Source organism: Cherax quadricarinatus, chromosome 7 (genome assembly GCF_038502225.1).
Source record: "Cherax quadricarinatus isolate ZL_2023a chromosome 7, ASM3850222v1, whole genome shotgun sequence".
In the NCBI taxonomy this organism is placed as follows: domain Eukaryota; kingdom Metazoa; phylum Arthropoda; class Malacostraca; order Decapoda; family Parastacidae; genus Cherax; species Cherax quadricarinatus.
The window spans coordinates 22,284,012-22,309,023 of NC_091298.1; the positions used below are offsets into that span (position 1 = coordinate 22,284,012).

The following is a 25,012-nucleotide window of genomic DNA, read 5'->3' on the forward strand; positions in this document are numbered from 1 at the left end:
GTTTTAGAAGGTCTCTCAAGGCTAGCATGACTACCTACTTGATGTGTATATTGAAATAAAACGTGTTTGTTTACATAAAAAAACTAAGAATGTTAGTACAGGCCAGTTAAATGAGAGCTGCCACCTGTTGTCCCTATCTTCATTATTATCTAAGAAATTCTTTGTTGCAAGGCAGATACATCAATAAAAAAATTGATTTATTATTTATTTACTTGTTTTTCTATCTATAATCTTTAATATCATTGTTATAATAGAAATATTGGGTATGGTGTGATGTTGGTTGAGTGTTGGGTTGGTAGCCCTGAGGGGTGGTGTTTACATATCAGCAGTAGGATGGCTGTCGCACCCGCTCGTGCTGTATTAATAGTTAGTTTTAATATATTCCGCCTAGTATGCAGAAAATACGGACTTTATCTCTTTATCGGGATAATGGTTATCCTGTTCCAAGGGTTCTCAGGTTACTACGTACTGCGCCTGGGGTCAGATGAAGGGTTGCTGGTGGACTACGGCAGACCCAAACCTCTGGAGGAGGTGAGTCCAAGAAAATAAATATTGCACTATATGCTTCCCTCAGGGAAGGTTCCTTGATGTTGGTGAGGGGCTCTTGATTTAAGGAATTGGATCTGTGCTCCAGTTCCCCGAATTAAGCCTGAATGCCTTCCACATCCCCCCAAAGCGCTGTATAATCCTACGGGTTTAGCGCTTCCCCCTTGATTATAATAATATTGCACTATATGGTAAACTCCCAGGCTTAGCTAAAGTTTGAATTTCTATCCACATAGCTAACATGTAGCTAAGGAAAATATTAAAACCAGTAAGCACTGTAACATATTCTAACATAGCCAGGGCAGTGCGTAAAAATTCATTGCTCATCAAAGGCCCTAAAATCTGGAAAAAAACTGCCTAAAGATTAAAAAGGTCCCCTATTAGCTAGTTACTTTACAGCTACTGTTAAAAAATTACTTTCTTACCTTAATGTGATATTGACAGCAATATGCTATGTCACAATCCTAAAGCCTGCTGTTTTCATCCAGTTCCCTCTCTGTTTTTCCAGCTTTCCTTCAACTTTTATATATTATTAAATAGACATATACTCTTGTCAACCTATTTTGTGTTGTAATTTAAGTAATTTGTGCCACTCATCCCACTAAACTTGACAATTATATCTTTTTATTGTGACTTTTATTATGAGTTAACTGAGATAAGTATAGTATAGGTTTAGTGTAGTTTGAGATGTTATGCATGCTATGGGCCTTCAGTTTATTGTATGTACTGTACATTAATATTGAAATTTATATTATTATCTTCATTTATATTTCACTAACATTTGTAATAACCTCCACAAATATTATAGAAAATTGTATTAAAACTTTCAGCAAATTGTTCTTGCAAAAGATTTCAGTAGTAGTTATAAGTGTATTTTCAGGCTGCCTGAAATGCTTTGCATAACTTGGGGTTTTCTATAAAGTAATCAATAATGCCACCATTTTCTGATTCAGGTGTAAACCATACCTTGCAATAACAAAGTTTATTCTCATTCTGCTAACCCTAGAGTAGTTCGCATTAATATCCTTCAAGGAAGGTATCTTGGTGCCAGTAAAGGGCTCTTGATCCAAGGAATTTAAGCTACCCTCCTTTTTAGTTGGGTGTGTGTTGATGCTAGTGAAGGGCTCTTCATCCACGGAATTAGAGCCACCCTCCACTTGCTTTAATCCTGATCACATGATAGAGTCTTCTTAATCATGTTCTCAAAAAGGCCAAATTCACAAGCTTGTTGTATATTTTCTTCTATGCTTTACACTAACTGTGATTAAGGATGGTCCTAATAAGCTCCAATAGTGTGTTTGCACATTAATCATAATAAGAGAGGTGCCCTGGATGACTGGCCATGTTAATAATACTGTAGAATAAGCAGATTATTCCTAAGTATTGGAAAAATGTGTTAAAGCTTCTGAAGAGTTGAAAGAAGTACCTTTAAATAAAAATACTGAAATAGTTTTGATATGCAGGGAGGTTAAAACTAAGAAATGGTAGAGATCCATACGGAATTGTATTCATTATGGTCAGATGTCATAACCTTATGAGTAATGATTCATTCACACATCATGAACTGCTGCAAGTTTTTCACAAAATCCATATAGATCATGATTTACAAAGTTACAAAAGCTTTGATGCAAATCAATATTTGTGTGGCTTAGTTTGTGATAAAACAATAAAATATTACAAATGCTTCATCAAAGTAAAGGCGAATTTAAGTGTAATTTTTCACATATTCACTGTAGCTGTAAATAGGTTTATCAAACAGTTTTATGCAGGAGAAATAACTGCTTCATAAATGAAAACTGTGTTGTACTGATCCAACAAACCTTGCAAAAACTTACTTTTACCCAAGGTGTCTGCTACCTTAAAAGCTACAAAATCATTCATACATACATACATACATACATACATACATACATACATACATACATACATACATACACACACATACATACACACACACACACACACACACACACACACACACACACACATACTCACGCACACATACACACACACACACATACACATATACATACACATACATACACATACATACATACATACACACATACATACATACATACACACATACATACATACACACACATATACATACATACACATACACATACATACATACATACATACATACACACATATATATATATATATATATATATATATATATATATATACACATATATACATATATATATACATATACATACATATACATATACATATATGTATTGGTGGATAAAAGGTTGATGGGTAGGCTCCAGGATGTACATGTTTATAGAGGGGCAACTGATATATCGGATCATTATTTAGTTGTAGCTACAGTTAGAGTAAGAGGTAGATGGGAAAAGAGGAAGGTGGCAACAACAAGTAAGAGGGAAGTGAAAGTGTATAAACTAAGGGAGGAGGAAGTTCGGGTGAGATATAAGCGACTATTGGCAGAAAGGTGGGCTAGTGCAAAGATGAGTAGTGGGGGGGTTGAAGAGGGTTGGAATAGTTTTAAAAATGCAGTATTAGAATGTGGGGCAGAAGTTTGTGGTTATAGGAGGGTGGGGGCAGGAGGAAAGAGGAGTGATTGGTGGAATGATGAAGTAAAGGGTGTGATAAAAGAGAAAAAGGTAGCTTATGAGAGGTTTTTACAAAGCAGAAGTGTTATAAGAAGAGCAGAGTATATGGAGAGTAAAAGAAAGGTAAAGAGAGTGGTGAGAGAGTGCAAAAGGAGAGCAGATGATAGAGTGGGAGAGGCACTGTCAAGAAATTTTAATGAAAATAAGAAAAAATTTTGGAGTGAGTTAAACAAGTTAAGAAAGCCTAGGGAAAATATGGATTTGTCAGTTAAAAACAGAGTAGGGGAGTTAGTAGATGGGGAGATGGAGGTATTGGGTAGATGGCGAGAATATTTTGAGGAACTTTTAAATGTTAAGGAAGAAACAGAGGCAGTAATTTCATGCACTGGTCAGGGAGGTATACCATCTTTTAGGAGTGAAGAAGAGCAGAATGTAAGTGTGGGGGAGGTACGTGAGGCATTACGTAAAATGAAAGGGGGTAAAGCAGCTGGAACTGATGGGATCATGACAGAAATGTTAAAAGCAGGGGGGGATATAGTGTTGGAGTGGTTGGTACTTTTGTTTAATAAATGTATGAAAGAGGGGAAGGTACCTAGGGATTGGCAGAGAGCATGTATAGTCCCTTTATATAAAGGGAAAGGGGACAAAAGAGACTGTAAAAATTATAGAGGAATAAGCTTACTGAGTATACCAGGAAAAGTGTACGGTAGGGTTATAATTGAAAGAATTAGAGGTAAGACAGAATGTAGGATTGCGGATGAGCAAGGAGGTTTTAGAGTGGGTAGGGGATGTGTAGATCAGGTGTTTACATTGAAGCATATATGTGAACAGTATTTAGATAAAGATAGGGAAGTTTTTATTGCATTTATGGATTTAGAAAAGGCATATGATAGAGTGGATAGAGGAGCATTGTGGCAGATGTTGCAAGTATATGGAATAGGTGGTAAGTTATTAAATGCTGTAAAGAGTTTTTATGAGGATAGTGAGGCTCAGGTTAGGGTGTGTAGAAGAGAGGGAGACTACTTCCCGGTAAAAGTAGGTCTTAGACAGGGATGTGTAATGTCACCATGGTTGTTTAATATATTTATAGATGGGGTTGTAAAGGAAGTAAATGCTAGGGTGTTTGGGAGAGGGGTGGGATTAAATTATGGGGAATCAAATTCAAAATGGGAATTGACACAGTTACTTTTTGCTGATGATACTGTGCTTATGGGAGATTCTAAAGAAAAATTGCAAAGGTTAGTGGATGAGTTTGGGAATGTGTGTAAAGGTAGAAAGTTGAAAGTGAACATAGAAAAGAGTAAGGTGATGAGGGTGTCAAATGATTTAGATAAAGAAAAATTGGATATCAAATTGGGGAGGAGGAGTATGGAAGAAGTGAATGTTTTCAGATACTTGGGAGTTGACGTGTCGGCGGATGGATTTATGAAGGATGAGGTTAATCATAGAATTGATGAGGGAAAAAAGGTGAGTGGTGCGTTGAGGTATATGTGGAGTCAAAAAACGTTATCTATGGAGGCAAAGAAGGGAATGTATGAAAGTATAGTAGTACCAACACTCTTATATGGGTGTGAAGCTTGGGTGGTAAATGCAGCAGCGAGGAGACGGTTGGAGGCAGCGGAGATGTCCTGTTTAAGGGCAATGTGTGGTGTAAATATTATGCAGAAAATTCGGAGTGTGGAAATTAGGAGAAGGTGTGGAGTTAATAAAAGTATTAGTCAGAGGGCAGAAGAGGGGTTGTTGAGGTGGTTTGGTCATTTAGAGAGAATGGATCACAGTAGAATGACATGGAAAGCATATAAATCTATAGGGGAAGGAAGGCGGGGTAGGGGTCGTCCTCGAAAGGGTTGGAGAGAGGGGGTAAAGGAGGTTTTGTGGGTAAGGGGCTTGGACTTCCAGCAAGCGTGCGTGAGCGTGTTAGATAGGAGTGAATGGAGACGAATGGTACTTGGGACCTGACGATCTGTTGGAGTGTGAGCAGGGTAATATTTAGTGAAGGGATTCAGGGAAACCGGTTATTTTCATATAGTCGGACTTGAGTCCTGGAAATGGGAAGTACAATGCCTGCACTTTAAAGGAGGGGTTTGGGATATTGGCAGTTTGGAGGGATATGTTGTGTATCTTTATATGTTTATGCTTCTAGACTGTTGTATTCTGAGCACCTCTGCAAAAACAGTGATAATGTGCGAGTGTGGTGAAAGTGTTGAATGATGATGAAAGTATTTTCTTTTTGGGGATTTTCTTTCTTTTTTGGGTCACCCTGCCTCGGTGGGAGACGGCCGACTTGTTGAAAAAAAAAAAAAAAAAAATATATATATTTATATATATATATATTTTTATATATATATATACTTATGTATATATATATATATATATATATATATAGTACATAAACAATACAATGGCACATGATGAATGAAACATTAACAGCATAACACTTACCTTTATTGGTGATTCTTCTTAGTGTATGGAAGACTGGAGGAGGAGAGAGATTGAATTACTGTTTGGAAGGGGAATCCCCTTCCATCAACACCTCAGGTACCAAATGCTTTTCTGGGGAAAGAGGGAAATTTTTTCCCAGTAAAAGTAGGCCTTAGACAAGGATGTGTGATGTCACCGTGGTTGTTTAATATATTTATAGATGGGGTTGTAAGAGAAGTAAATGCGAGGGTCTTGGCAAGAGGCGTGGAGTTAAAAGATAAAGAATCACACACAAAGTGGGAGTTGTCACAGCTGCTCTTTGCTGATGACACTGTGCTCTTGGGAGATTCTGAAGAGAAGTTGCAGAGATTGGTGGATGAATTTGGTAGGGTGTGCAAAAGAAGAAAATTAAAGGTGAATACAGGAAAGAGTAAGGTTATGAGGATAACAAAAAGATTAGGTGATGAAAGATTGAATATCAGATTGGAGGGAGAGAGTATGGAGGAGGTGAAGGGCAAATTTTGTTGGGGGAAATAAGCAAAAGAATTCGTAGTTTGGGTTAGGGGGAGGTGGATTACCAAAAATGTTTTCCGGGGGGGGCTTTTTAGGAAAGGGGTTCGGGAAGGAGAGAGAAAGGAGCTAAAAGAAGGGCTTTCAAGAGTGTATGGGGCTGTGTGGAAGGAAGGGGGGTAGGGGGCGGGGTAGGGGGTTGGAGGGGGGGGAAAAGGGGGTTTTGTGTGCAGGGTTGGGCTTCCCGCAAAGGGTATTGTTTTATAGGAGTGAATGGGGGACAAAAAGGTTTTTAATACTTGACGTAAGGGTTGGGGGGGAGCAAAAATAACATTTATGAAGGGTTCAGGGGAAATGGGAGGGACTTGAGTTCTGAGGGTGGGGGGCCCGTGCCTGCACCTAAGGGGGGGTGGAAGTTGGGTTTAAAAAATTGAAAGCACCCCCTTTTGGGAAGACAGTGATGGAGTGAATGAAGGGAAAGTTTTTCTTTTTTCGGCCAACCCCGCCCGGGGAAACGGGGTGTAAATAAAAATAAATACCCCCTTTTTCTGTTTCAAGCCACTAGGGCCAGCTTGAGAGTCCGGGGAAACCCGTCCCGGAAAAAAAAAATGTCCAAAAGAGCTCTGTTTTTGGGGCTCTTTTAAAAATTCCCCAAAATTTGGGGCCCAAAACTTTCCCCTGTGCAAGTTTAAGATATGGCTTTGGGAAAATCCTTTTTAGGGGGTATTTTCCATAAATCTTTTTCCCTCCTACCCCAATTTTTCAAAAAATCTCCCCTTTAAATTTTTGAAGAAGGCACCTTTTTTCCCCTCTCTTCCTCCCCCCGCAAGATTCTGAACTGATCTGTTGCCTTTCCCGGGTGGGAAATTTTTTCCCTTTCATATTGTTCAATTATGTTTTCTTAAATTCAATCGTATTTTCACCTTCTTTACCAAAGATTTGGCACTAGGAGTTTCTTTGGAGCCATGGTAGCTTATTTAGCACTTGCAAAGTACTAAAATGAATGGAATATTATGAAATATTTTGTATGAACACGTGAGGGACCTTCGCTCACTGGTAAACAATGGCACACTGGCTGGGAGCGGCTCAGACCCGGGAGTCACGCGCCCAGGATGAAAGACGATTAGCGAGTTAACGGACCATTTGGAGCCAGTGTTTAGATGAAATAACGGACTGTTTCTGAAAGGGGACGACTTTAAGGCGGACGATTATTGAGGGACCACTGTATATATACAGTGGACCCTGGCATCGATATTAATCCGTCTTGAGAGCTCATCGAAATTATCGTAAGGAGAATTAATTTTCCCCATAAGAAATAATGGAAATCAAATTAATCCGTGCAAGAACCCCAAAAGTATGAAAAAAGAGTTTTACCGCATGAAACGGTGGACCCCTGATACCGGCATCACATAACGTTCAATCCGCATACCGTCGCTTTATCGCAAAAATTTTGCCCCGCATACCCCTCAAAAACCCGCTCACCACTTTTTCGCCGAGGCGCCCAATGCGCCTTAGCCAGCCTCACATGTGCCGCGGTGGCATTGTTTACCAGCCAGCCTCCGCGGTAACATCCAAGCATTCAATTGGAACATTTTTTATTATTACAGTGTTTTTGATGATTTTATCTGCAAAATAAGTGACAATGGGCCCAAGAAAGCTTCTAGACCAACCCTACAGCAATAAGGGTGAGAATTACTATAGAGATGAAGAAAAGATTATGATAAGTATGAAAGTGGAGTGCGCTCTCCGAGCTGGCCAGGTTGTATAATAACCCCAATCAACCATCGCTACTATTGGTGGTACAGCTGCTGCTGCTGCTGTACCACCGTCAGCGCTGCTGTAGTACCGTCTGCTGCTGCCATAGCATCGCCTGCTGCTGCTGTAGCACTGTCAGCTGCTGCTGCTGCTGTACCACCCTCAGCTGCTGCTGTAGTACCGCTGCTGCTGCTGTAGCATCATCTGCTGCTGCTGTGCACTGTCAGCTGCTGCTGCTGCTGCTGTAGCACCGTTGTTGGTGTGGCTTATTGAGAATACCAAGAAACAATTAACCCCAGAGGTTACCACCCAGGATAACCCAAAAAGTCAGTGTCATCGAAGACTGTCTAACTTATTTCCATTGGGGTCCTTAATCTTGTCTCCCAGGATGCAACCCACCAGTCGACTAACACCCAGGTAACAGGGAAAATGCCTGGAACTAGTGCTCATATTGGTGAATTTAAAGCCAAAAAGGTTGGTTTGAGAGTTTTAAAGAATCGTAGTGGCACCCCACAGTGTGAAAAGGGGGTTTTCGGGAAAAAAATCCCAAAACAGGACCTACAGTACTCAGGAGGAAAAAGGCACCCCAGGAACAGTTTTCCATCAGTCTTTTGCTGCATCTTCAATAAAGGAAAAGTGTCATTTTTTTTATTTAGTAGAGGACATGCACAATATATTGTGCATGTCTTTTACATTTACATGTATCCTTCTCTCTGTGTTTTGGGGAAAATGTATATTTCATGTGGTAAAATTTTTTTTTCATACTTTTGGGTGTTTTTGCAGGTTAATTTGATTTATTATTTCTTATGGGAAAAATTTCATTCGGCATCCCGATCATTTGCATAACAATGAGCCCCTCTTGCACGGATTAAAGTCGCTATGTGGGGGCCCACTGTATTAAGTTCAAAGCACAAAAACTGAAGAAGACATGCACAGAAAGTAGTACTCACTAACAATAGAATGCATGACACTTCCTTTAAATGAAAGATCGGTGATGATTGAGGGGAGGGGAGGAGGGGAGAGTGCCCGAACTTATTGTTTAGGACGGGTATCAAGCCCTTTTTCCCGGGTTATTTCCTTCTTTTTTAAAAACCCACTAGGACCAGTTTTGAGAGTTGGTGGACTTCTTCCCCAATATCTGTCCATAGGGGCCCTGTCCCTTCTTTTTTCCCCTTTTATGATTTTTTAAAGTGGTTTGCAACATTGTATTGTAAGGGGGGCCAAGCACGGTTTGGGAATAGCTGTGGGGGTGATTTTCATCCATGGTTTGCACTTCAAGCCATTTTGGGGCACACTTTTCCCTTAATTCTTTTTCAATTCCAATTAATTTGCCCTTTCGACGGGGATGGCACTAGAAGCTTTTTTGGGGGTCCAGGGTGACTTATTTTTTTTATTAAACCTAAAAACACTGGGAAATGGGGAAAATGACAATGATGTGTAGATCAGGGCACTGGCTGGCTTGTAAAGACTGGGAGGCCAGAAGTGGGGGGGTTCTGGGAAAAGGGGCAAAGTTTTTAACGTGGGTGAGGAAAATTTTTGCTTAAAAATGTATCGTTTCCCGGTTTTAAAACGTATGCTGATGCCATGGGTTATGCCGGGGGGCCCTTAATAACAGGGACCCTCTGTTAACAATTTTTTTTAGAAGAATGTTCAGGTGCCAGATTGACCTTTTTTCCCATAAGGAATATTGGGGAAGAAAGATTAGTCCTTTTCCAGACCCCAAAATACCGAAACGCACTTACATAAAAAAACACCTTTACAAAATTGGTCGACCGAAAATTGCTTAATAAAAACTTTTGTATATATATATCAGTGGCCCCCGCGAAGGGGCCCCTTTGCATAGGGAAAATCCGAAAAAGGACGCTTTTTAAAAAATTTTTTCCCCCGCATAGTGGAAAAAACCCCCCAAAAGGGGCCCCGCCTCGGGAACGTCCAATGTGCCCCAGCCAGCCTAAAAAGGCCCCCGGCCATTTTTTCCCGGCCAGTCAGGGTAAATTCGCATCCACTCGAATATTTAAATTACAGTGTTTTGGGTGCTTTTGGGGAAAAAATAAGTGACCAGGGGGCCCCAAAAAAAGCTTTTTAGTGCCAACCCTACCCCTTTCAAAGGGAAAGAAACCCATTGAAATGAAGAAAGAGATCATTGAAAATATAAAAATTAGTAACACCGACCTGGTCGGGTTTGGGTACAAAAACCAAAATCAACCATCTCTTCTATTGGGGGCAAGGGGGCAATCAAGGAAGCTGTTGTTGCCAAAGGTTTAACTGTTTTTTTTAAAACAAAGATCCCCAAGGGGAAGGAAGATGTTGAGAGACTTTATTGGTGGGATAAATAAAAAACGGGCTAGCAGGAGATGGCGTTTCTCAAGCGATCATATGTGAAAAGGCTAGAAGTTGCATGAGGGTTAATTAAAAAAATGCCTGCAACTAGTGATGATGTGGGGGAATTTAAGGCCAGCAAAAGGGTTTGGGTTTTAGAGATTTAAGAAGCGAGTGGCATCCATAGTGTGATAAGGCATGGTGAGGTTTCCAGTTCGGGCCCAAAGGGGAAAAATATGTGCATGAATTCCCAAAGGGGTACAAAAAACTGGGGACTGGAACCTGGGAAAAAGTGTTTAATTGGATAAACGGCCTGTTCTAAAAAATGCCAACAGGACCTAAATTACTTGGGGGGAAAAGGCACTCCCAGGACATAAGTTTGAAAAAGACAGGCTTATTTTTTTTGATGGCCCCTGCTGGTGGTGAGGGAAAGTTGCCCTTTATTAGTGTATCACCCGAAACTCCCAGAGCGTTCCCGGCAAAAGGGAAAGTCCTCAAGGAGAATTTTTTTGGGGTGGAGGGAAACAGTAAGGGGGATTTGGGGCACTAGGGGGAATTTTTTTATAACTGGTTACACCAGCCCTTTTTCCCCCCAATTTAAAGATTACCCCAAATGAAAGAAATTAGACCTTTAAATGCCCCCGGTGTTAGGGCAATGCCCCGGTCATCCTACAAGCGTGGCAGAGCGAATTTTTTGGGGGGGAGCCTTATTAATAAATTTTTTTCCTTAATACCACTCCCCCTCCCCGCACCCATGGAAACCCGCAGGTCATTTTAACCCAAAAAACTGGGAAAAGGCCCCCCTGTTTTAAAGTGCTTTGGGAAATGACCACAGACACTGGGTTGACTCTAAAAAAGGTTTTTTGGGAAAGGGTCACTTTTTAAAATCCTCAATTTGTAAACCTTATAGGTAAGGTTAAAGGGGGGAGGGACTAAGAAAAACCCAACTCTGTTGGGAAAAAACTGTGGGCCCGGGAAAGTGTAGACAAAAGGGGTTTTAAGGGGTTTTAGGCTAACCCTGGGGGAGTAGTATACCCGTTTAGGAATCCCCTTGTGGGGGGGTCCTTGGGGTTGGGGGGTTAGTGGGGAGGATGGGAAGAGTTGGTGGAGGGGGACAATGAAGAACTAACCACTGATGAGCTGATAGATCAACTTTTAAGAGCAAGAGGCCAGACCTGGGGGAAAATGGTTTTAAAGGGGGAGAGAGAAATTGGGAAAGGTTTCCCACTTCAAAAATTAAGGAAAAGTGTGCAAAATGGCTTAAAATGCAAACCTTTTTATGAAAATCACCCCCACAGCCATTGCAAAAGGGGGTGACTGTTAAATGGGAAATGTTGTGAACCACTTTTGGGCAATTTTATAAAGGGGCAGAGGCAGGCTATATATATATATATATATATATATATATATATATATATATATATATATATATATATATATTATATATATATATATATATATATATATATATATATATATATATATATATATATATATATATATATATATATATATATATATATATATATATATATATACAGTGGACCCCCGGTTAACGATATTTTTTCACTCCAGAAGTATGTTCAGGTGCCAGTACTGACCGAATTTGTTCCCATAAGGAATATTGTGAAGTAGATTAGTCCATTTCAGACCCCCAAACATACACGTACAAACGCATTTACATAAATACACATACATAATTGGTCGCATTCGGAGGTGATCGTTATGCGGGGGTCCACTGTATATATATATATATATATATATATATATATATATATATATATATATATATATATATATATATATATATATATATATATATATATAATATATATATACTGAGTCCTAGGTAGTAGGTTGGTAGACAGCAACCGCCCAGGGAGGTACTACCGTCCTGCCAAGTGAGTGTAAAACGAAAGCCTGTAATTGTTTTACATGATGGTAGGATTGCTGGTGTCCTTTTTTCTGTCTCATGAACATGCAAAATTTCAGGTACGTCTTGCTACTTCTACTTACACTCAGGTCACACTACACATACATGTACAAGCGTATATATACATACCCCTCTGGGTTTTCTTCTATTTTCTTTCTAGTTTCTTGTTCTTGTTTATTTCCTCTTATCTCCATGGGGAAATGGAACAGAATTCTTCCTCCGTAGGCCATGCGTGTTGTAAGAGGCGACTAAAATGCCGGGAGCAAGGGGCTAGTAACCCCTTCTCCTGTATATATTACTAAATTTGAAAGGAGAAACTTTGGCTTTTTCTTTTGGGCCACCCCGCCTCGGTGGGATATGGCCGGTGTGTTGAAAGAAGAAAGAAGAATATACTGAGTATACCAGGAAAAGTGTACGGTAGGGTTATAATTGAAAGAATTAGAGGTAAGACAGAATGTAGGATTGCGGATGAGCAAGGAGGTTTCAGAGTGGGTAGGGGATGTGTAGATCAAGTGTTTACATTGAAGCATATATGTGAACAGTATTTAGATAAAGGTAGGGAAGTTTTTATTGCATTTATGGATTTAGAAAAGGCATATGACAGAGTGGATAGAGGAGCAATGTGGCAGATGTTGCAAGTATATGGAATAGGTGGTAAGTTATTAAATGCTGTAAAGAGTTTTTATGAGAATAGTGAGGCTCAGGTTAGGGTGTGTAGAAGAAAGGGAGACTACTTCCCGGTAAAAGTAGGTCTTAGACAGGGATGTGTAATGTCACCATGGTTGTTTAATATATTTATAGATGGGGTTGTAAAGGAAGTAAATGGTAGGGTGTTCGGGAGAGGGGTGGGATTAAATTTTGGGGAATCAAATTCAAAATGGGAATTGACACTGTTTCTTTTTGCTGATGATACTGTGCTTATGGGAGATTCTAAAGAAAAATTGCAAAGGTTAGTGGATGAGTTTGGGAATGTGTGTAAAGGTAGAAAGTTGAAAGTGAACATAGAAATGAGTAAGGTGATGAGGGTATCAAATGATTTAGATAAAGAAAAATTTGATATCAAATTGGAGAGGAGGAGTATGGAAGAAGTGAATGTTTTCAGATATTTGGGAGTTGACGTGTCGGCGGATGGATTTATGAAGGATGAGGTTAATCATAGAATTGATGAGGGAAAAAAGGTGAGTGGTGCGTTGAGGTATATGTGGAGTCAAAAAACGTTATCTATTGAGGCAAAGAAGGGAATGTATGAAAGTATAGTAGTACCAACACTCTTATATGGGTGTGAAGCTTGTGTGGTAAATGCAGCAGCGAGGAGACGGTTGGAGGCAGTGGAGATGTCCTGTTTAAGGGCAATGTGTGGTGTAAATATTATGCAGAAAATTCGGAGTGTGAAAATTAGGAAAATGTGTGGAGTTAATAAAAGTATTAGTCAGAGAGCAGAAGAGGGGTTGTTGAGGTGGTTTGGTCATTTAGAGAGAATGGATCAAAGTAGAATGACATGGAAAGCATATAAATCTATAGGGGAAGGAAGGCGGGGTAGGGGTCGTCCTCGAAAGGGTTGGAGAGAGGGGGTAAAGGAGGTTTTGTGGGCAAGGGGCTTGGACTTCCAGCAAGCATGCATGACCGTGTTAGATAGGAGTGAATGGAGACGAATGGTACTTGGGACCTGACGATCTGTTGGAGTGTGAGCAGGGTAATATTTAGTGAAGGGATTCAGGGAAACTGGTTATTTTCATATAGTCGGACTTGAGTCCTGGAAATGGGAAGTACAATGCCTGCACTTTAAAGGAGGGGTTTGGGATATTGGCAGTTTGGAGGGATATGTTGTGTATCTTTATATGTGTATGCTTCTAAGTTGTTGTATTCTGAGCACCTCTGCAAAAACAGTGATAATGTGTGAGTGTGGTGAAAGTGTTGAATGATGATGAAAGTATTTTCTTTTTGGGGATTTTCTTTCTTTTTTGGGTCACCCTGCCTCGGTGGGAGACGGCCGACTTGTTGAAAAAAAAAAAAAATATATATATATATATATATATATACAGGAGGGCCCCACTTATACGGCAGGTTAGGTTCCAGGCTACCGCCGTAAAGTGGAACACCCTTTTTTTCCACTTATAAATGCATACAAACACTAGATAACAAGTTTACACTAACATATATTAAGTTAGCAATAGAACCAGGCATCAAAAAACAATAAAAAAGTACAATACACACATAGTGCACTCATTACTTACCTTAAAATATTTATAGTCTTAATCTAGGGTGAGACAAGTAGTATTTATTGTAAGAAATCAAGTGTGGTATGTATGGTAATAGCCAGGCTACCTTACCAGGCCACCCCACCCACACATACTATTCTATGATATTTAAGCATCCCAGAGCGATAACATGTATATACAGTTCACTCATTACTTACCTTAAAATATTTGTAGTCTTAATGTAGGGTCAGGAGTAAGTAAATGAGATAAAACGAATAAATGAGAGAGAGAAAGAATGAGTACATGAGAGGGGACAGGCGCAGAGTTATGTAAACAAACCAGGCGAACGTAAGTTTTGTAAACAAACGAAGTGTACACGTCTGGTTTGTGTACAAGTTACATTGTGTACAGGTTGTCTCTACATTGATACGGTAGAATTAATAAAGAAGAACACTCCCATTCTCATGTAACATCATTTTGAGAAGAAATGAAGCTCTGAGTGAAGGCAATGGAAATAAGTCACACTCACTTTTTTGGGTTATCCTAGGTTCTCTACATGTATGTTGTTATGTATGATAATCTATGTAACTGTATTTGTGTATACCTGAATAAACTTACTTACATACATACGAAAGGAATAATTTTCTACAGTTACCCCCAGTAACACATTTTCTCTTATGTTAGATTAGAGAAAATGTTATTCTTGCCATCACTTGTACAAGTTATGTGGCTCCCACATCTTATATTTATGTTTATTTATTCTATTGTGGGGTGTATTTATCATCTTTTTATGTTATGTATCGTGTTTATTATATAATTTTGAAAAAAAAAATATCATGGATGGATTAATGAAAATGTGTATATTAACGTAATATACGACATTTAATGAGACTCGGTGAGTATTGTTATTATTATTATCATTTCTAATATGGCGTCACTTGTGCAAGTCGTCTGCTACCACATCTCACATTTATGTTTATTTATTCTACTGTGGGGTGTATTTATCTTATTTATATGTTATGCATCTTGTTTATTATATAATTTTGAAAAAAATATCATGGATGGAGTAATGAAAATGTGTATATTAACGTAATATACGACATTTAAATGACTCGATGATTATTATTATCATTACTAATATGACGTCTGGAGACATAAGACACTTACCAATTTTAATGTGTACCTGCATGCCAGCACAGTATGTAAGTTTATTTAGGTACAGGTATACATAAGTATAATTATCAGAGTATATATAAAATATGAAATAACTTTTAAAAACATTTGAAATTTTGGAGTTTCCAGACAAAATGGAGAGACTTAGTGCTTACTGAGCTCATGGAGAATGTAAACAAACAGGGTGGGGCACGGTGACTGTATTAGAAAGTCAGGTGGGGGGAGCCGTATAGCGAGTTTTGGTCATAATTTGAAATGTCCGTATTAGCGGAATGCCGTAAAGTGAAACGCCGTAAAGCGGGGCCTTCCTGTATATATATTATATATATATATATTTTTATTATCACACTGGCCGATTCCCACCAAGGCAGGGTGGCCCGAAAAAGAAAAACTTTCACCATCATTCACTCCATCACTATCTTGCCAGAAGGGTGCTTTACACTACAGTTTTTAAACTGCAACATTAACACCCCTCCTTCAGAGTGCAGGCACTGTACTTCCCATCTCCAGGACTCAAGTCCGGCCTGCCGGTTTCCCTGAACCCCTTCATAAATGTTACTTTGCTCACACTCCAACAGCACGTCAAGTATTAAAAACCATTTGTCTCCATTCACTCCTATCAAACACGCTCACGCATGCCTGCTGGAAGTCCAAGCCCCTCGCACACAAAACCTCCTTTACCCCCTCTCTCCAACCTTTCCTAGGTCGACCCCTACCCCGCCTTCCTTCCACTACAGACTGATACACTCTTGAAGTCATTCTGTTTCGCTCCATTCTCTCTACATGTCCGAACCACCTCAACAACCCTTCCTCAGCCCTCTGGACAACAGTTTTGGTAATCCCGCACCTCCTCCTAACTTCCAAACTACAAATTCTCTGCATTATATTCACACCACACATTGCCCTCAGACATGACATCTCCACTGCCTCCAGCCTTCTCCTCGCTGCAACATTCATCACCCATGCTTCACACCCATATAAGAGCGTTGGTAAAACTATACTCTCATACATTCCCCTCTTTGCCTCCAAGGACAAAGTTCTTTGTCTCCACAGACTCCTAAGTGCACCACTCACTCTTTTCCCCTCATCAATTCTATGATTCACCTCATCTTTCATAGACCCATCCGCTGACACGTCCACTCCCAAATATCTGAATACATTCACCTCCTCCGTACTCTCTCCCTCCAATCTGATATTCAGTTTTTCATCACCTAATCTTTTTGTTATCCTCATAACCTTACTCTTTCCTGTATTCACCTTTAATTTTCTTCTTTTGCATATGTATATATATATATAATATATATATATATACAGGAGGGCCCCACTTATACGGCGGGTTAGGTTCCAGGCTACCGCCGTAAAGCGGAAATCGCCGTAAAGTGGAACACCCTTTTTGTCCACTTACAAATGCATACAAACACTAGATAACAAGTTTACACTAACATATATTATGTTAGCAATAGATCCAGGCATCAAAAAACAATAAAAAAGTACAATACACACACAGTGCACTCATTACTTACCTTAAAATATTTATAGTCTTAATCTAGGGTGAGACAAGTAGTATTTATTGTAAGAAATCAAGTGTGGTATGTATGGTGTCAGCCAGGCTACCATACCAGGCCACCCCACCCACACATACTATTCTATGATATTTAAGCATCCCAGAGCGATAAAATGTATATACAGTTCACTCATTACTTACCTTAAAATATAGGGTGAGATGAGTAGTATTTATTGTAAAATATCAAGTGTGGTATGTATGGTAGTCAGCCAGGCTACCATACCAGGCCAACCCACCCACACATACTATTCTATGATATTTAAGCATCCCAGAGCGATAAAATGTATATACAGTTCACTCATTACTTACCTTAAAATATAGGGTGAGATGAGTAGTATTTATTGTAAAAAATCAAGTGTGGTATGTATGGTAGTCAGCCAGGCTACCATACCAGAGAGAAAGAATGAGTGCATGAGAGAGGACAGGCGCAGAGTTATGTAAACAATCCAGGCGAAGGTAAGTTTTGTAAACAGTGTACACGTCTGGTTTGTGTACAAGTTACATTGTGTACAGGTTGTCTCTACATTGATACGGTAGAATAAATAAAGAAGAACACTCCCATTCTCATGTAACATCATTTTGAGAAGAAATGATGCTCTGAGTGAAGGCAATGGAAGTAAGTCACTCTGACTTTTTTGGGTTATCCTAGGTTCTCTACACATATGTTGTTATGTATTTATGTTATGTATCGTGTTTATTATATAATTTTGAAAAAAAATATCACGGATGGATTAATGAAAATGTGTATATTAACGTAATATACAACATTTAATGATACACCGAGCTCAGACAGAGTAAACAAACTGAACAGGTTGTGGACGATCACTCGGTCAGGCGAAATAGACGGTATTAATACGTGTCCAGTTTTAGTTCATTCATGTACATTTGTAAGAGTTTGTGAAACTTTTACCTTATAATATTTTTATTATTATAATAATTAAATCACGAAACAAATACTCTTACAATGTGTACAAGTTAGTACAGAATTATAGCTATAAAGTGAAGGCATACGAAAGGAATATTTTTCTACAGTTATCCCTAGTAACAGGTAACGGGATAGAGAAAACGTAATTCTTCCGACACTTCTACAAACCGTTTGGTAAACATCTCGTATATAATTGTATAAATTTTTATACTGTGGGTGCATGTATCATGTTTGTGTGTTACATAATGTGTTTCTTATATAATTTTGAAAAAAATATCATAGATAGATTAAGGGAAATGTCTATATTAACGTAATATGCGACATTAATGCGCCCAAGAGATTATTATTATTACTATTATTATTATTATTATTATTATTATTATTATTATTATTATTATTATTATTATTATTATTATTATTATTATTATTATTATTATTGCATCAAGAGTAGAGAGACTCTTAGTGATTTTAATGTGTACCTACATGCCAGCACGGTGTGTAAGTTTATTTAGGTACAGGTGTACACAAGTTTAATTATCAAGTACAATTTTTTTTTTTTTTTTTATTTATTTATAATTTGAGCACACTTACAGAGGTACAAAAAAAAAAAAATACAGATAAGAGCAGCATGCCAAAGCCACTTATACTATGCATAGCATTACGGGCTGGCTTAAAATTAACTTAAGATTAACTAAGCAATGATGAAATCAGTGAAAAACATTAATGTAAACTGATTACTATAAAGCACAAGTGAGTATTACAAAGACAGGTCATATGGTTACATGCATTGTTGTAAATTCAGTAGAATGGAGTATTCTGTTAGGTAGTGAATTTAAAAAATAATAAAGTTAGATTGGGTTTTAGGTTTAACATTTATGTGATATAATTGTGAGAAACATTTAAGATATACAATTTATAAGGTTCAGTTATTCAGTATTTATTTGGTTTTGGGTGAGTAAGTGATCTTTGAGAAGAGACTTGAATTTATAAACAGGTAGTGTTTCTTTTATATTAACAGGTAATGAATTCCAGATTTTAGGGCCTTTTATGTGCATTGAGTTTTTGCATAGCGTGAGATGGACACGAGGAATATCAAAGAGTGATCTGTGCCTTGTGTTATGGTCATGTGTTCTGTTGAGGTTGGCAAGGAGATGTTTGAGGGGAGGGTTAATATCAGAGTTGAGTGTTCTATGTATGTAATAGGTGCAGTAATAAGTATGGATGTTTTGTATGGTGAGTAGGTTGAGTGTATTGAATATTGGTGGAGTGTGCTGCCTGTAGTGAGAATTTGTTATCATTCTAACTGCAGCCTTTTGTTGGGTAATTAGTGGTCTGAGATGGTTACTTGTTGTTGAGCCCCATGCACAAATTCCATAGGTGAGATAGGGGTAAATAAGAGAGTGATATAGGGCCAGGAGGGCTGACTGTGGAGCATAGTACCGTATCTTCGATAGTATGCCTACAGTCTTGGAAATTTTCTTAGAAATTTGTTGTATATGTGTATGAAATTTGAGTCTATTATCAAGGTGGATTCCTAAGAATTTTCCCTCTGTTAGCTTTGTGATAGGTGATCCGTTTATCATTATGTTAAGAGGGACATCTGTAGCTCTGTTACCAAACTGAATGAAGTAGGTTTTGTCAATGTTTAGTGTAAGTTTGTTAGTACTCATCCAGGTAGATATTTTCTGTAATTCGGTATTTACAGTATTGGCTAGCGTGACTGGGCTCGGGTGGGAGAAGACGTATGTTGTGTCATCAGCAAATAGTGTGGGTTTGAGTAATTGAGAAGCATTTGGTAGGTCATTTATGTATAGGAGAAAGAGAAGAGGGCCAAGGACACTTCCCTGTGGGACACCAACTGTAATTGGTTGTGCAGAAGAGTTTGCCCCATTTGCGTACACATATTGGCTTCTGTTGCTGAGGTATGACTTGAGGTAGTTGAGGGAGTGCCCTCTTATACCATAGTGTGATAATTTTACGTGGAGCAAGTCATGGTCAACTGTATCAAAAGCTTTACGTAAGTCAATGAAGATCCCCAGTGGGACTTCTTTTTTCTCTATTGCAGTGTATATATGTTCTAGCATGTGTATAATAGCATCATTAGTATTTTTATTAGGCCTGAATCCAAATTGGCAGGGGTTGAGTATGTTTTGGGAGATAAGGTAGGAGTAGATTCGTTTATGAATTAATTTTTCGAAGATTTTTGAGAGAGGGTGTAAGTTGGATATTGGCCTATAGTTATTCAACTCTGTTTGGTCTCCTCCTTTGTGGATCGGGGTGACCCTTGCTATTTTGAGTACTGTAGGGAAGGTGGAGGATTCAATGGATTTGTTAAAGAGTGTTGCAATGATTGGTGATAGCACTTGTGACACTTTTTTGTATATAAAGGGTGGTAAGGTATTTAAATCTCCTGCCTTGTTTTTTAGTGCGTTGATAATAAGGGAGACTTCGTATCGGTTAGTCGGAGCTAGGAACAGTGTGTTCGGGTAGTTGCCGGTGAGGTAGTCATTTGGTGGGGTATCTGAGCTTGGGATTTTATTGGCAAGGTTTTGTCCTATAGTGGAGAAGAAATCATTGAGTCTGTTTGCTGTTTCTGTTGGTGGGAGTTGGGGTTCATCTGATTTTGCTAATTTTATTTCGCTATTTCGTGATATCTTTTTTGTTCCCAGAATTTCTGATAGGGTTTTCCAGGTCTTTTTTATATCACCTCGTAAGTTGGATAATCTGTTCTCATAATACAATTTTTTTGCCCTTCTTATCAGGCTGGTTAGGATTGACGAGTAACGTTTTGTTTGGTCTCTGGTTATGTGACCCGTTCTGTACTGTTTTTCATATTGGTGTTTTGTATTTATGGATTTGAGAATGCTGGGTGTTAGCCAGGGACTGTTCAGTCTCTTAGCTGTCATCTGCTTAGTTTTTTTAGGGCAGTGCTTGTTATAGAGGTATTGAGTCTTTTTTAGAAAATTATTAATACATTCGTCAATATCTGTATTGATTTCTAGCTCAGTGTGCCAATCAATGTTTGCTAATGCTGTTGTGAAGTTATTAATGGCTGCCTCATTGTGAAGTCTGAAGGTGACTTTAGTAGTGTCTTGGGGTAATTTACCAAGAGTTGTTATGAGGAAAGTAGGGTAGTGGTCTGTGGTATTATCTGTAATTATGCCTGATTTTAAAGGGGATATGGTGTTGGTCCAGATGTGGTCAAGTAGGGAAACACTAGTCTCTGTAACTCTTGTAGGTTTTGTTACTGTTGGTAGCAACATACAGTTACTCATTGTGTTTGTGAATTCAGTAACGTGTGGGTCCTGGTCTTGCAGGAGATTTATATTGAAGTCACCTGAGAGTAGTAAGTGATCTTTGTTCATGCGTGCATCAGTTATCATACTTCCTAGGTTTTGACTAAATTGGCTAATGTTTGACTGTGGAACTCTGTAGATGTTTATCAATGTGAGAGGTTTTTGTAGGTATTTGGATTTGAATTTGGCTATTATATATTCCCCATGTTCATCTCTTGTGCAAGTATTAGTGATACATTCTAGTTGGTCTGAGTAGTATATGGCTGTGCCACCCCCTTGTTGGTCTGGCCTACAGTTGTGTATGGCTGTGTAACCAGGAATGGTATAGACATCTGTAGTATCAGGCTTTAGCCAGGTTTCAGTTAGTGTAATGATGGACATATTTGCATGTAAGGAATTTAGTAATGCTATGAGGTCATCGTAATGCTTGCTTAAAGATCTGATATTGTAGTTAAAGATAGTTATGTTGTTGTTGGCACTGAGAAGTGCCTTTGATTGTTCTGCAGTGTAGTAATTACAGTAACTGTTTGATTCATTTAAGTCATTAAATAAGAGGTTGGTATCTGGATCAATGCTTGTAATCATAAGATTTGTAGTGAATCTATAGTTAGAATTAAGTATAAAACAAAGTAAATAGTCTTAAGCTAAAAAAATAGCACCTGAATTATTTAACAAATGTAAAATAATGAGCTAAGGTATTTTTTTTTTTTTTTTTTTTTTTTAAGCTAAAATAAAGGAGACAATATAAAAGGGACTAGTACAAATAAAGTGATGATCAAATAATGGAGCTTGGGAATATGATAGTAGGTAGTACTATAAAATAAATGAGCTTTGGAATATAATGCCAAAATTGTGAACTTGTTCTACTTTAGCACCTGAGAATAGCACCTTGATTATTTTAACAATTGTGAATGTATAAGCTAGGGTAGTTATATAAAGCTAAAATAAAGGAGAAAATATATAAGGGACTAAAATTAAGTAATGGTAAACAAAGTTAAATGGACAGATGGTCACTATGAAATAATATTGGTTTAGGAGTAAGATCTGATTTGTAATATTAGATAAATTGAGCAGTTTATTGCACAATAAAAGTAAAAAAAATGAGGTAGTTGGTACTAGCTAGCAAAAGATAGTTTTGGTACTTGCAAAAAAGTAATTGGAATATACACTAATTGAATATACAATGTAAAGTGACTAAAAAAACAAGTAGTGATAAACAAAATTAAATGGACAGGTAAGAAAAAATGAATATTATTAATTTGGAGTAAGATTTGACTTTTAATTTAAAATTATGAGCAATTAATAGCAGTAAGAAAGTTATAGAGTATTGGAGGTAGTTGGCATTAGCTAGTGATGAAAAATAATAAAAATAATAATGTACAATATGATAGTAACGTACACAATACATATAAAATATAAAATAACTTTGAAACACTTGAAATTTTGGAAAGTTTCCAGACATAATAAGGAGATGTGCTCAGGGAGAATGTAAACAAACTCGGTGGGCCGCTGTGACCGTATTAGATAGACAGGTGGGGGGAGCCGTATAGCGAGTTTTGGTCATAATTTGAAATGTCCGTATTAGCAGAACGCCGTAAAGCGAAACGCCGTAAAGCGGGGCCCTCCTGTATATATATATATATATAATATATATATATATATATATATATATATATATATATATATATATATATATATATATATATATATATATATATATATATATATATTGGCAGTTTGGAGGGATATGTTGTGTATCTTTATATGTGTATGCTTCTAGACTGTTGTATTCTGAGCACCTCTGCAAAAACAGTGATAATGTGCGAGTGTGGTGAAAGTGTTGAATGATGATGAAAGTATTTTCCTTTTGGGGATTTTCTTTCTTTTTTTTGGGGTCACCCTGCCTCGGTGGGAAACGGCCAACTTGTTGAAAAAAAAAAAAAAAAAAAATATAAATATATATATATATATACAGTGGTCCCTCAATAATCGACCGGCCTGAAAGTCGACCATTTCGGAAATCAACCGATTTTTTCGACAAAATATTGACTCGGAAATTGACCGAAATTCGTTTATCGACCCGTCTCGACCCGTCGTCCCAGACGCGTATGCATGAGGTAAGCGGGCCTCGACCCGCCTCAGCCTTCCTTCCCAGCCAGTGTGCCATTGTTTACCAGTTAGCGGCGGTCCTCTCACGTGCTCCAGTGAAATATTTCATAATATTTCATTTATTTTAGTGCTTGCAAGTTATTTAAGTGCTAAATAAGCTACCATGGCTCCAAAGAAAGCTCCTAGTGCCAAACCTTTGGTAAAGAAGGTGAGAAATACCATTGAATTTAAGAAAAACATCGTTGAACAATATGATAGTGGTGTACGTGTGGGCGAACTGGCGAGGATGTATAACAAAAATCATTCAACCATATCTTCCATCATAGCCATGAGAAAGGAAATCAAGGACGCTGTTGTTGCAAATTGGGTAAATATGCTGACAAAAATGAGATCACCAGTACTGGAAGAGGTTGAGAAGTTATTATTGGTGTGGATAAATGAGAAACAATTAGCAGGAAACAGTCTTATGACCTCGATTATTTGTGAAAAGGCTAGGCAGTTGCATGAAGATTTGGTAAATAAATTGCCTGCAAATAGTGGTGAAGTGAGTGATTTTAAGGCCAGCAAAGGCTGGTTTGAGAGATTTAAGAAGTGTACTGGCATACACAGTGTGGTAAGGCATGGTGAGGCTGCCAGTTCGGTCCACAAGGCGGCTGAAAAATATGTGCATGAATTCCAGGAGTACATAGAGGCTGAAGGACTGAAACCTGAACAAGTGTTCAATTGTGACGAAACAGGCCTCTTCTGGAAGAAAATGCCAAAGAGGACCTTCATTACACAAGAGGAAAAGTCAATGCCAGGACACAAGCCTATGAAAGACAGGCTGACGCTAATGTTCTGTGCTAATGCTAGTGGGGATTTCAAAGTGAAGCCGTTACTAGTGTACCATTCTGAAAATCCCAGAGCATTTAAGAAAAATAATGTTATGAAGAGTAAATTGTGTGTGTTTTGGAAATCTAATAATAAGGCATGGGTCACGAGGGAAATTTTTGTAGAGTGGTTCAACGAAGTGTTTGGCCCTAGTGTGAAGAATTACCTCCTGGAGAAGAAATTGGATCTCAAGTGCCTGCTAGTAATGGACAATGCACCTGCTCATCCACCAACCTTGGATGACCTAATTCTGAAGGAGTTTGGGTTCATCTCAGTAAAGTTCTTGCCCCCGAATACCACTCCTCTCCTCCAACCCATGGACCAGCAGGTCATTGCAAACTTTAAAAAACTGTACACCAAAGCAATGTTTGAAAGGTGCTTCAATGTGACCTCAGACACTCACTTGACCCTACGAGATTTTTGGAAAGAACATTTCAGTATTTTTTATTGTGTAAGCCTTATAGGTAAGGCTTGGGAGGGAGTGTCTACCAGGACTTTGAACTCTGCTTGGAGAAAATTGTGGCCAGATTGTGTCGACAAGAGGGATTTGGAAGGGTTTGGGGCTGACCCTGATGAGCCTATGTCAGTTTTGAACTCTATTGTGGCACTGGGGAGTTCCATGGGGTTGGATGTGAGTTTGGAGGATGTGGAAGAGTTGGTGGAGGACCACAATGAAGAGCTAACCACTGAGGAGCTGCAAGAGCTTCAGCAGGAAGAGCAACAGATCGCAGCTCAGAATCTTGCTGCAGAGGAGGAGGAGGAAGAGAGATGGAAGAAGGTGCCTTCTTCAGAAATTAAGGAGATTTTTACT

General features: G+C 38.5%; 1 protein-coding gene across 1 annotated transcript in view; it reads left to right on the forward strand.

Moving 5' to 3' along the window:
• Positions 1-307: 307 nt before the first annotated feature.
• oxt (Xylosyltransferase oxt) overlaps positions 308-25,012 on the forward strand; it is a 184,932-nt gene continuing 160,227 nt past the window's right edge. The window contains exon 1 of the mRNA XM_070082367.1: positions 308-531. Coding sequence (XP_069938468.1) covers positions 334-531 — 198 coding nt within the window. The 5' untranslated portion in view covers positions 308-333. The remainder of the gene's footprint in view (positions 532-25,012) is intronic.